The sequence below is a fragment of the Entelurus aequoreus genome, linkage group LG19, assembly GCF_033978785.1.
Source record: "Entelurus aequoreus isolate RoL-2023_Sb linkage group LG19, RoL_Eaeq_v1.1, whole genome shotgun sequence".
NCBI lineage: Eukaryota > Metazoa > Chordata > Actinopteri > Syngnathiformes > Syngnathidae > Entelurus > Entelurus aequoreus.
Window position 1 is genome coordinate 46,087,374 of NC_084749.1, and position 14,084 is coordinate 46,101,457.

General features: G+C 43.0%; 1 protein-coding gene across 1 annotated transcript in view; it reads right to left on the bottom strand.

Annotated features, from left to right (window-relative positions):
* Window positions 1-14,084, bottom strand: part of LOC133635404 (uncharacterized) — a 109,142-nt gene that overhangs the window by 59,710 nt on the left and 35,348 nt on the right. The window contains exons 13-18 of the mRNA XM_062028581.1: window positions 11,780-12,043; window positions 3,626-3,886; window positions 3,289-3,549; window positions 2,966-3,223; window positions 1,949-2,212; window positions 177-434 (exon numbers count right to left, since the gene is read on the bottom strand). Of these exons, the coding sequence (XP_061884565.1) occupies window positions 177-434; window positions 1,949-2,212; window positions 2,966-3,223; window positions 3,289-3,549; window positions 3,626-3,886; window positions 11,780-12,043 (1,566 nt within the window). The remainder of the gene's footprint in view (window positions 1-176; window positions 435-1,948; window positions 2,213-2,965; window positions 3,224-3,288; window positions 3,550-3,625; window positions 3,887-11,779; window positions 12,044-14,084) is intronic.

Below are 14,084 nucleotides of genomic sequence, written 5' to 3' on the forward strand. Positions count from 1 at the left end.
ACTACATCACAAAAAAATAAGAGTTGTAGAAATGATTGGAAACTCAAGACAGCCATGACATGATGTTCTTCACAAGTGTACGTAAACTTTTGACCACGACTGTGTGTTTGTTTTAACTAAGTTTTCATACAATTAAAAAAATGCATGTCTTTAAAATGCCATTGGTCTATTCTTACCTGTCAGGATCTGTGTCACAGCAGACCAGCTGCTGTTGCACTGGTCGTTAATGGCCATCACAGTCGCGTTGTACGTGTTACCGCAGCTCAGTGAGGGAAGAAAGCAGTCTGTCTGATTGGAGGAGCAGGATAGCGTGTCATCTGCAGAATAGACATGGGCGTAGAAACTGTTCCTGCCCAAAGTCTCATCCCAGCTCAGCATGGCAGTGCCCGTCTCACAGGAATATGTGTGGCCCACATTTGTAGGAGGACAGGGAGCTGGACAGAAGGGAGCAGAGTCAACTTCTGAGGACAAGTGCAGTGTTTTTCAACCTTTTTTGAGCCAAGGCACATTTTTTGCGTTGAAAAAATGTGGAGGCACACCACCAGCAGAAATCATTAAACTCAGTTTACAGTAAAAAGTCGTTGGGTATGACTTTAAAGCATAACCAAGCATGCATCACTATAGCTCTTGTCTCAAAGTAGGTGTACTGTCACCACCTGTCACATCACACAATGAATTATTTTGACTTTTTTGCTGTTTTCCTGTGTGTAGCGTTTTAGTTCTTCTCTTTCGCTCCTATTTTGGTGGCTTTTTCTCTTTTTTTTGGTATTTTCCAGTAGCAGTTTCATATCTTCCTTTGAGCGATATTTCCCGCATCTACTTTGTTTTAGCAATCAAGAATATTTCAGTTGTTTTTATCCTTCTTTCTGGGGACATTGTTGATTGTCATGTCATGTTGGGATGTACTTTGTGGACGCTGTCTCTGCTCTGCAGTAAGTCTTTGCTGTCGTCCAACATTCTGTTTTTGTTTACTTTGTAGCCAGATCGGTTTTAGTTTCGTTCTGCATAGCCTTACCTAAGCTTCAATGCCTTCTCTTAGGGGCACTCACCTTTTGTTTATTTTTGGTTTAAGCATTAGACACTTTTTTACCTGCACACTGCCTCCCGCTGTTCCTGCAATCTACAAAGCAATCACCGCATTTTTCGGACTCTAAGTCGCTCCGGAGTATAAGTCGTACCGACCGAAAATGCATAATAAAGAAGGAAAAAAACATGTATAAATCGCACTGGAGTATAAGTCGCATTTTTGGGGGAAATGTATTTGATAAAACCCAACACCAAGAATAGACATTTGAAAGGCAATTTAAAATAAATAAAGAATAGTGAACAACAGGCTGAATAAGTGTACGTTATATGAGGCATTAATAACCAACTGAGAACGTGCCTGGTATGTTATCATAACATATTATGGTAAGAGTCATTCAAATAACTATAACATATAGAACATGCTATACGTTTACCAAACAATCTGTCACTCCTAATCGCTAAATCCCACGAAATCTTATACGTCTAGTCTCTTACGTGAATGAGCTAAATAATATTATTTGATATTTTACGGTAATGTGTTAATAATTTCACACTTAAGTCGCTCCTGAGTATAAGACGCACCCCCGGCTAAATTTTGAAAAAAACTGCGACATATAGTCCGAAAAATACGGTAGCTACAGGCTGCCACCTACTGATATGAAAGAGTATTACACGGTTACTCTGCCGAGCTCTGGACAGCACCCACACTCAACAACACATCATTTGCAGACTATAATTACCAGTTTGCAAAAAATATTTTTAGCCCAAATAGGTAAAATTACATCATCTCCCACGGCACACCAGACTGTATCTCACGGCACACTAGTGGAAAAACACTGGACTAGTGAATACTGTGCACTTAGCAACCATAAGGAATGATTGGTACAATAGTCTCGAAGTTAACCGTCTTTGCAGAGATTACCTGCCACGATCTCAAAGGTGGAGCTGGACTTGCTTGAACACTGAGTTCCTTGTGCGAGCGCGTGGGCACTGTAGGTGTTCCCACAGCGCAGGTGAGTCAGGATGCAGCTGAGGTTGGCGGTGGAGACACAAGAAGTAGAATGCCCCGTGCTGGAGGTCGCGCTGACAGTCACGTTTCTGACATTTGCATCTTGAAGCCAGGAAACCAAGGCGTGGTTGGAGGTACAGTCCAGTGAGTGGTCTTGAACTACTGGAGGACAAGGGGCTGGGGAAGGAAGAGAACAACCACAAATCAATTGTATCCCCAATGCTTTCTAGCATTTATATCATTGTATTGTTTCATTGTTTTTCAGCTTAGTGATCAATAACAAATATATGATTCTAATATGCAAAGCACTACAGGAGTCCTTCAGTTAAAGTTATTATTTTTACTCATGAGATAATATGATTGAGATGAGTGATCTTTTTCACTGTCATTTATCGTACAATATGATTCATATGGCCTCATTTACCTGACACATGAAACGTGACCAAAGAGGGGTTGGGGCTGTTTTTTTTATAGCTTTGGCAGAAAACATTCCTGTTTCTGAACTCCTCGGGTGGTGCGTTTGACATCATGGCTTGATTTTTGCTCCTATTAACTATATAAGCTCTTTGGCCATTCAAAGATTATTACAAATAACTATTTAAATGGTGTCTGTGTGTTTCAATAGTCTAAATCAGTGATTTTCAAACCGTGGTACGCGGGCCCTACCTAGTTGTACGCCAAAGAAATATCGAAATATCATTGTTGATGTTTTTGCATTGGGTGTAATATACAGTGGCCAAAAATGTCCTATAAACTTTGATTGATTGATGTAAAGAATACTTACGCCTACTATGGTTCTGCATTTTAAGGTTGGTCATTATGGCGGTACTTGGAGAGCCAAGTGTTTTCTGAGGTGGTACTTAGTGGAAAACCTTTGAGAACCACTGGTCTCATACATTGCATAACCACTGCCTTCCCGTCTTTCTGTACCTGTTGTCAGATTAGCTTGGGCATGCATGGAACTGGTGCAGACTCCGTCCTCTGCAAATACCGTCACGGTGTAGTCCTCCCCGCACCGCAGCCGGCCCAGCTCACAGTAGTCCGTGGCTGAAGTACATGAGTCATTGTGTCCATAGGCCTGGGCCAGGACTGTGTAATACTGAGCTCCGGCACTACGTTCCCACGTCACTGTTGCCACCCCAGACATGCAATCAGTGGAAACCCAAACACTTGCCGGCTCACAGGGTGCTAAAGAAGAGACATGGAGATGTGAATCATTCTACATTTTTTTGTGTATATTTATAAGAAATTACCAGTTTCGACAGAGAGCTGGGTGCTCTCAGAGCTGTTACACTGGTTGTTCTGAGCCGTCACACTTAACACGTATGTGTTAGCACACTGTAGACCAGGGAATTGGCAACTTTGGTCTGACGTATGACAAGAAGAAGAGTAACTTCCCACTGCAGTCAGGGTGGAGATATATGACATTGCACCAGCTGCTGCATCCCATGATGCAAGTACAGTGTTAGAATAACACTCCACGGCAACTTGGACATTGACAGGAAGGCATGGAACTGGGGGAAAAAACAAAATAAAATAACTAATGTGACGACCATGTGCTGCTTGTTAGATTTAGTGTTCAAGCCTCACCAGAACTAATCCTCTCTGGAAGACTGCTGGGTCCTTCACAGGTGGCGCTGGCTGCAGTTACTGTCACCTCGTATTGCTGCCCACACTGTAAGCTCGTCAATGTGCACACGGAGGTCTCTGTGACGCATTTGAGTTCTGCCCCGTCTTCAGCCAGGATGCTGGCACTGTAGTTTACTGGCATGAACGCGGGCGTCCAACTGATGGTCAGCATGTTGGTCCTGCAATCCAAGGCGTTGACAACATTCTGCACTGTACATGGGGCTGACACATAAAGCAACCAGTTAAACATACAGCATTTCTTCAAATGTAAACAATTTGTTGTTTAATGTAGTTAAGGATACATTTTTGGTACATCTCAGGGCCGGCCCGTGGCATAGGCCGTATAGGCCAGGGGTTGGCAACCTTTACCACTCAAAGAGCCATTTTGGCAAGTTACACAAATTAAAGAAAGTAATGGGAGCCACAAAAAAATTTTTAAATGAAAAACACCGCATAAAAAGCTTAAATGCTTTGTGCTATGTTAACCAGGGGTCTCCGACACACGCACCGGAACGCACTTTAATGTGGAAATTTGATGTTAGTGCAGCCTGCGAGTTTTGAATGAATGGCGCTTGATAGCGTCATACTTGCCAACCCTCTCATTTTTCCCGGGAGACTCCCGAATATCAGAGCGTGATGACACTGCATTTGGCGCCCTCTACAGTCTGCCCTAAAAGTGTACCTGCTCGACCACATGTAGAATGCAGTTTCAGCTTGCTCACGTAAGTGACAGCAAGGCGTACTAGCTCAGCAGCCACACATCTTACACTGACGGTACCAATACCCAGAATCCCATGCAGCCCTAACTCTTCCGCTCAACCAACGCACGGAGAGGGGGGGGGTTGATGTGTGGGGGGATTTGGTGGTAGCGGGGGTGTATAATGTAGACCGGAAGAGTTATGGCTGCATGGGATTCTGGGTAATGGTTGTGTTGTGTTTATGTTGTGTTACGGTGGGGTGTTCTCCAGAAATGTGTTTTTCATTCTTTTTTGGTGTGGGTTCACAGTGTGGCGCATATTTGTAACGTAACAATGTTAAAGTTGTTTGATACGGCTACCGTCAGTGTAAGCTGTGTGGCTGATGAGTAAGTATGCTTTGCTGTCTCCTGTGTGTGCAAGTAATAACAACATGCAACATGTGCCTGGACTGGCACGCTGTATGTAAATGCTATAGAGGACAATTACTGCAGTGCAATTAGGGCACGCCCTTTATTTAGTAATTAGAGTGTAAATAGGATTGCAACCCGCGGCTCCGGAGCCGCGGGTTGCCGACCCCTGGTATAGGCAAATGCTAAGGGCGCCGTCCATCAGGGGGCGCCACGCCAGTGCCACAAATGTTGGAGAAAAAATAAATAAATAAAATAAAAGTTGGTACTATTATTTCTAAATACAAAAAATAATCCCACGTTAATTAAAATGAAAGTAAAGCCTATTTAATAGAAATATTATTTGTTACAACATTACGCACCCCCCCCCCCCCGCACGCACGGTGCGCCCCCTCCCTTCCCGTATCATGACTCTTTTTGGACTCACCACATCAAAAAATCAACACAAGATGTCAAAACGGCCAAAACTGTCAGGTGCCCAGGGAAGAAAAAAGAGAAAAGAAGAGGAGGAGGAACGAGAAAAAGACAGAGGTAGCAGGTAGGTAACGTTAGCCTACATGAAATTATTTGTCTGTTACAAAATGTGATAGTAACCTGGCTTTTTAGCATTAAGCTAATGCTACATGATTCGGCAATTGCTAATCAATAAATAGCTAGTTCTTTTTTAACGTCGGGTTAATATTGTGGAGGGGGCTAAATTGTTATGGAAAATAATAATGTAACGTTAGGTAATTACAGTACTCACACCTTACATTCCTCAGGGACATTTGTATTAGATCTTTTAAGCAGGTGTTTTTTGTTTACATTGTTATTGCCTTCTGGTTAGCTAATGATTGCCCTGCAGGTAATAGTCACTTTTCCACCCTTTTATATATTAGGTATAGTTGTAAGCCTAGTTGTTAAAGTGCACATCATTAATGTTAATTAAGCAATATCACATGAGAGGGAATGCTGTTTTTTAATTTGAGCACTGCTGTGATTCGGTGAAAGTGTGACGACGGGGTCGCATCGTGGTGCGAGGTGTTCTCCCAGGAATGCAGACGGGCTCGGACACAGCTTGCAGGTAGGAAAATTATTTATTCAGGAACTAAACATGCAGGAAAAAACAAAGACGTGCACATGGCACATGAGGCAAAAACAAAAGGGCTAGCGTGGGAGCTAGCAAGCAAAATTAGCCTAGCGTAAAAACTAGCAGCTAAAGCACAGGAAACATACGTCGTCATCCGTTGCGAAAACAAACTACGAAGCCAGACGGACTGGTTGGGGAGGCAAGCTTTAAATAATAATGTCAATCATGAAAAACAGGTGCGCGTCGGGAACACCCGCGGCAGGTGAAAATAATCAGTAACTATGGTAACCAAACTGAGAAGTGCTTAAACAGGAACTAGAAAGAGATCACGACTAACAGAAAAAACACAAGTGACTAGAAAACGTAAACAGAAATATGATCCGGGCAGCGGATCATAACAGAAAGATAATCATAACATAACATTCTCATATAATATGTTAATTTGCTTTCTTTAAGTTAAAAAGAAGGTCAAAGACAAAGCTATTCGGTTTCTTGTGAGTATATACACTTCACTGCCGATGTGGGGGGGCGCCACCTAAAATCTTGCATAGGGCGCCAGATTGGTTAGGGCCAGGCCTGGTACATCTGATGCTTCTTATTAACATAATTACTAGGGGTGTAACGGTACACAAATATTTCGGTTCAGTACGTACCTCGGTTTAGGTCACGGTTCGTTTCATTTTCGGTACAGTAAGAAAACAACAAAATATAAATGTTTTGGTTATTTATTTACCAAATGTGTAAACAATGACATAACATACATATACACACAGGGTCCATTGCCAGGGTTAATGTGGTCAACATATATCAAATAAAAACTAAATAAGATAAGGCTTAGAATGGTTTCTTAACAAAACCTTTCTACATATAAAGTGCTTTTTTGATTGATTGATTGAGACTTTTATTAGTAGATTGCACAGTACAGTACATATTCCGTACAACTGACCACTAAATGGTAACACCCCAATAAGTTTTTCAACTTGTTTAAGTCGGGGTCCACGTTAATCAACATTAAACTGCCTCAAGTTGTTGCTCAGATTAAATAAAATGACAAAACTTTTCTTCCACATATAAAAAGTGCAACATTAAACCGTTTCAAGTCAACTCAGCCTCAGATTAACCCCCCCACCCCCAGCCTGGCTAACTTGGCTGGCAATAAGAGGATATATGGGCTCATTGTTCTTCCACCATAGAAGTGGGTCAAAATATAGTTTTTAATGCAATATGGTCTTAAATCTGCTGTTATAAAAACATTTGTTATTGCTTTAGCCCTGCCTGAGTCGCCGAGGAGAGGCTGCGTGAATGCGGTGGTGACGCTTGAAATGGGTTAGCGTGTTTGACGTGTTGTCAGAAGCAGCTGCTGAACAATGTCGGCAAACCACCGTCCTCCATTGTTGTATCACACCGCGAGCCGAAATGTTCCCAAACAAGAGATATCGAGGCAGGAGGGTCTTACAGCTCTGGCTTTTATACGTTGTCGTAGCCCGGTCGCTGCTAGCATGCCGTGTGTTGTGCCTCGGTGTGCATTGTTTACACAACGTGCGTTACGCTACTTAATATGTCCGTGTGGAAACTCGTTCGGTACACCTCCGAACCGAACCAAAACCCCCGTACCGAAACGGTTAAATACAAATACACGTACTGTTACACCCCTAATAATTACTGCTAATCATTAAATACTACAAAATCAGTGAAGTTGTCACGTTGTGTAAATGGTAAATAAAAAGAGAATACAATGATTTGCAAATCCTTTTCAACTTATATTAAATTGAATAGACTGCAAAGACAAGATACTTAAAGTTCCAACTGAGAAACGTTGTTATTTTTTTGAAAATATCAGCTCATTTGGGATTTGATGGCACAAGTGGCAAAAAAGACTGAGAAAGTTGAGGAATGCTCATCAAACATGTATTTGGAACATCCCACAGGTGAACAGGCAAATTGGGAACAGGTGGGTGCCATGATTGGGTATAAAAGCAGCTTCCATGAAATGCTCAGTCATTCACAAACAAGGACGGGGCGAGGGTCACCATTTTGTGAACACATGCATGAGCAAATTGTCAAACAGTTTAAGAACAACATTTCTCAACCAGGTATTGCAAGGAATTTAGGGATTTCACCATCTATGGTCCGTAATATCATCAAAAGGTTCTGAGAATCTGGAGAAATCACTGCACGTAAGCGGCAAGCCCGTGACTTTCGATCCCTCAAGCGGTACTGCATCAAAAAGTGACATCGGTGTGTAAAGGATATCACCACATGGGCTCAGGAACACTTCAGAAAACCACTGTCAGTAACTACAGTTCGTCGCTACATTTGTACAGTAAGTGCAAGTTAAAACTCTACTATGCAAAGCGAAAGCCATTTATCAACAACACCCAGAAACGCCGGCTTCGCTGGGCCTGAGCTCTTCTGAGAAAGACTGATGCAAAGTGGAAAAGTTTTCTGTGGTCTGACGAGTCTACATTGCAATAGCATGAGGTTGTAGAAAAAAAACGTCTTCTTGCCCACTGTCTCCGCCATTGTAGTCCGATTCTGTACTCAATAAGCTCCTTCTTTTTCTCAATCCTCTCGATTTGGGGCAGACTGGCTCTTACATGCACTTGTTGCCATTTTTAAAACACAGTAGCGTACAATTCTAACTTGTATCTGTCAATAGTATCCATATGGAAGCGCTAAAAACTACAACATGGCTGGCGGGGAGAAGACACAGTCGAAGTGGAGGCACGTAAACAGAACCGCTCACAAAACGGCGCATCCCATGGAGACGGTCAGAAAAAAGTTGGTAAAACATATTATATGGGACATTTTGACTAAAGAACCAACTTTACACAATACAATTAAAGGCCTACTGAAAGCCACTACTAGCGACCACGCAGTCTGATAGTTTATATATCAATGATGAAATCTTAACATTGCAACACATGCCAATACGGCCGGGTTAACTTATAAAGTGACATTTTAAATTTCCCGCCACACTTCCGGTTGAAAAAGCCTTCGGAGGATGACGTATGCGCGTCACGTAGCCAGGGGAACAGAGGTATGCCTTCCTCATTGAATACAATACAAAAAAGCTCTGTTTTCATTTCATAATTCCACAGTATTCTGGACATCTGTGTTGGTGAATCTTTTGCAATTTGTTTAATGAACAATGAAGACGGCAAAGAAGAACGTTGTAGGTGGGATCGGTGTATTAGCGGCTGGCTACAGCAACACAACAAGGATTACTCACTTGGATAGCAGACGCGCTAGCCAATGCTAACCGGCCACCGCACGGATGATCGGGTGAAGTCCTTCGTCGCGCCGTCGATCGCTGGAACGCAGGTGAGCACGGGTGTTGATGAGCTGGGCAGATGATGGCTGGCTGGCGTAGGTGGAGCGCTAATGTTTTTATCATAACTCTGTGAGGTCCGGTTGCTAAGTTGCTAAGTCAGCCTTAGCGTCGTTAGCAACAGCATTGTTAAGCTTTGCCAGGCTGAGATCTATTAACCGTGTAGTTACATGTCCATGGTTTAATAGTATTGTTGATCTTCTGTCTATCCTTCCAGTCAGGGATTTATTTATTTTGTTTCTATCTGCATTTGAGACAGATGCTATCACGTTAGCTCATGCTAATTAGCATGAGCTTCGTCGATGTATTGTCGTGGAGATAAAAGTCACTGTGAATGTCCATTTGGCGTTCTCTACTCTCATTTTCAAGAGGATATAGTATCCGAGGTGGTTTAAAATACAAATCCGTGATCCACAATAGAAAAAGGAGAGAGTGTGGAATCCAATGAGTCAGCTTGTACCTAAGTTACGGTCAGAGCGAAAAAAAATATGTATTTCACTGCATTCTAGTCCGTCACTCTAACGTTCCTCGTCCACGAATCTTTCATCCTCGCTCAAATTAATGGGGTAATGGTCCGAATAGCTCTAGCTGCGTTGAAAACAATAGGAAAATATGAGGGAGTGAACAACTGACAACGTCACGCTACTTCCGGTAGGGGCAAGGTTTTTTTTTTATCAGAGACCCAAAGTTGCGAACTTTATCGACGTTGTTCTATACTAAATCCTTTCAGCAAAAATATGGCAATATCGCAAAATGATCAAGTATGACACATAGAATGGATCTGCTATCCCCGTTTAAATAAAAAAAATTCATTTCAGTAGGCCTTTAAATGATTGGAAAGTCAAGACAGCCATGACATTATGTTCTTTACAAGTGTTTGTAAACTTTTGACCACGACTGTATGTGTCTCCTATATGGAAAAAACTTGATTAGTTATTGCTGATGTTTTTGGCACAACACTGGCAGCTCCCAGAGCGCACTTTGGCGTGCTAAAAAAAAGGTTCTGTTGTGTAGATAATGCTATTGCCCACGATTTTGCTAATAAAAGGTGGTACGGATTACAGTTGTGTGCTGCATGTTTCACAAAATACTGCAGCAAAACACCACAGGTAGGAGCATAATGTCATTAAGTGGAGGGAAATGGGTGTCTCCATAGGCACGGTCCATGCAAAAAAAACTCAATTAAATAAATGCGCAGTAGAGGGTGGTTCAAAACAGTGTTCAAAACTTACACTATATTGCCAAAAGTATTTGGCCACCTGCCTTGACTCACATATGAACTTGAAGTGCCATCCCATTCCTAACCCATAGGGTTCAATATGATGTGGGTCCACCTTTAGCAGCTATTACAGCTTCAACTCTTCTGGGAAGGCTGTCCACAAGGTTGCGGAGTGTGTTTATAGGAATTTTCCACCGTTCTTCCAAAAGCGCATTGGTGAGGTCACACACTGATGTTGGTGGAGAAGGCCTGGCTCTCAAGTCTCCGCTCTAATTCATCCCAAAGGTGTTCTATCGGGTTCAGGTCAGGACTCTGTGCAGGCCAGTCAAGTTAATCCACACCAGACTCTGTCATCCATGTATTTATGGACTTTGCTTTGTGCACTGGTGCACAGTCATGTTGGAAGAGGAAGGGGCCCGCTCCAAACTGTTCCCACAAGGTTGGGAGCGTGGAATTGTCCAAAATGTTTTGGTATCCTGGAGCATTCAAAGTTCCTTTCACTGGAACTAAGGGGCAAAGCCCAACTCCTGAAAGACAACCCCACACCATAATTCCTCCTCCACCAAATTTCACACTCGGCACAATGCAGTCTGAAATGTAGCGTTCTCCTGGCAACCTCCAAACCCAGACTCGTCCATCAGATTGCCAGATGGAAAAGCGTGATTCATCAGTCCAGAGAAGGCGTCTCCACTGCTCTAGAGTCCAGTGGCGACGTGCTTTACACCACTGCATCCCACGCTTTGCATTGGACTTTGTGATGTATGGCTTAGACGAAGCTCTCTGCGTACTGTACGTGGGCTAATTGGAAGGTCACATGAAGTTTGGAGCTCTGTAGCAACTGACTGTGCAGAAAGTCTTTGCACTATGCACTTCAGCATCCGCTGACCCCTCTGTCAGTTTACGTGGCCTACCACTTGGTGGCTGAGTTGCTGTTGTTCCCAAACTCCTCCATTTTCTTATAATAAAGCCGACAGTTGACTTTGGAACATTTAGGAGCGAGGAAATTTCACGACTGGATTTTTGGCACAGGTGGCATCCTATGACAGTTCCACGCTGGAAATCACTGAGAGCGGCCCATTCTTTCACAAATGTTTGTAGAAACAGTCTCCATGCCTAAGTGCTTGATTTTATACACATGTGGCCGGGCCAAGTGATTAGGACACCTGATTCTCATCATTTCGATAGGTGGCCAAATACTTTTGGCAATATAGTGTATTTCACCATCTTTGGGACATGGTGAATGACCATGAACCGTCATCCAAAACAGCAACGTGTGAACGCCCCTTTAATAGATCAATCGCAACACACCCACTAATAATACACAGAATATTTAGTAGACATGTTTAATATGTTTTGCTACGGGTAAGAAGAATTAGAAGACACAGTCTTACCAGTTTCATGGAGGACTGGCTGGCTCTCAGGACTCTGGCAGTCACCATCTGTGGCCGTCACAGTAAAGCTGTACTCCTTGCCACAGTGCAAAAGCTCCAAATAGCACCCCGGGTTTGATGTCGCTGCACATGTCACCGTGTGTCCGTCTGTGCTCACTGCCTTGCCGGTGTAGGACATCGCGTTAGGGCTGCTCTTCCAACTCAACATGGCAGAGGTGCTGCTACAGTTGACCGAGACATTGAGCTGGGACGGGGGGCAGGGTGCTGAAGGACATTTACAAATACAGTAAGCACTTAATAGATATTTGAAGCATAGGCGCCGATCTACATTTCTCCCAGTGGGTGCTCGGACGGGCGGTAAATCTGACGCTACTTTTCTGAGGCTATGTCTACACTAAGCCGGATAACCCCTTAAAGGAATAATTATTTAACCTAAGCCCCGTTTCAGCCACACTAAACCATCGTTTAAGGTCCCCCTCGTCGGACAATTTTTTACACGGGTAAGTGCGCCGTTTGTTTCTTGAATCTCCAGCTCTTAGCTTTGTATGGACTCATTGATCGTTTACAACAGGGGTGTCAAACTCAAATACAGAGTGGGCCAAAATTTAAAACTGAACAAAGCCAAGGTTGAACAAATTAACCTTTTAATAGGGACCCAAACAAGTTTTGCATTGAATATTGAACAAGCAAGGCTTATATAACTTTATAGTGACATGCAAAATCCAGTTTCAAATAATAATAATAATAATTAAAAAATATCAATGGCATACCAAATACAATTTAAATAAAAAATGAATGCCTCTTTTCTATTTGCAGCCTTCTGAGGTAAATATCAACATTAACTTTTTCCACAGGCTAATAAATTTGAAAATAAAATAACAATGAATAAACCAACCATTCAGGACTTTCAACTGCTCAGTTTGCAACACACTGATTTAATCTGATGTGCCCAAGCCAGATACCTGCCATCTTTTCTTGGATGCTAGTTCATTAATGTCGGACTTTGAGCTGAGGCAACCTTCATTATCCAACGAAGGTGTTCATCAGTCATTATATCTCGTAGTCCACCCGGACCACAGTCTTGGGGGCGTGCCTTAAAGGCACTGCCTTTAACGTCCTCTACGAGCTGCCGTCACGTCTGCTTTTCATCCATTCTAACAACGTGCCGGCCCAGTCACAAGATATGTGCGGCTCCTGTACGCACACACACGTGAATGCAACGCATACTTGATCAACAGCCATACAGGTCACACTGAGGATGGACGTATAAACAACTTTAACACTGTTAGAAATATACGCTACACTGCAAATCCACACCAAACAAGAATGGCAAACACATTTCGGGAGAACATCCGCACCGTAACACAACATAAACACAACTGAACAAATACCCAGAACCCTTTGCAGCACTAACTCTTCTGGGACACTACAAAATACACCCCCCGCTACCACAAAACCCCGCCCCCCCCTCCCTACACACACACCTTGTAGCGTCTCGGAAGAGTTAGTGCTGCATAGGATTCTGGGTATTTGTTCTGTTGTGTTTATGCTGTGTTACGGTGCGGATGTTCTCCCGAAATGTGTATATAATTGGCGGGCCAGCTCTAGTGTTAATTTTGGCCCGCGGGCCAGAGTTTGACACCCATGGTTTACAAACTGAGTTCGGAGAGGAAGTGACGTCAGAAAGACCGCGCCACAGCCAGCTTCATAATAAAGCAGTTTCGTAACTCGGAGCTAACCACTGGAAATATGGAGGCGAGTCATCCAGACATGGCCGTATTTCTCCTCCTTCTACATGTACAGACACTTGTGGAAATCACACATGAATACCTTAAGAGAAAGCCATTGCAGCTATTTGGGATACAACACTTCTCAGACGGCAAGACAACTTTCCAATGTCCAGGTCAGCTGGGATTCTACTTACCGAAAAACCTCGTCCATTTGTCGAAGGAGAGACAACGAGAATGCAGGCTCCCGTGGATGTGACAAAAAAAAGGTAAGCGCGTGCTATGTATTACCTGGCTGTCAAGGGAAGACTACAGAAAACGGCGAATGCTTTTGGACTGGCAAAGCAGACTGTATCAGTTATTGTCGCAGACTCAACGTCTAGGTCCAGAGTATATAAAGTCACCAAAAAGGAATGGACAATGAAGGTAAAGGCAAAAGAGTGAGGAGTGTCCTGACCAGATATCTAGATCTTTAGATTGATTGATGAAAATGTTCTTTATCACATTGTTTACGTGTTTATTAAAGATGTGATTAATTTATGATGTCTCAGGTGTGATTCACTACAATAGGGCCCCAC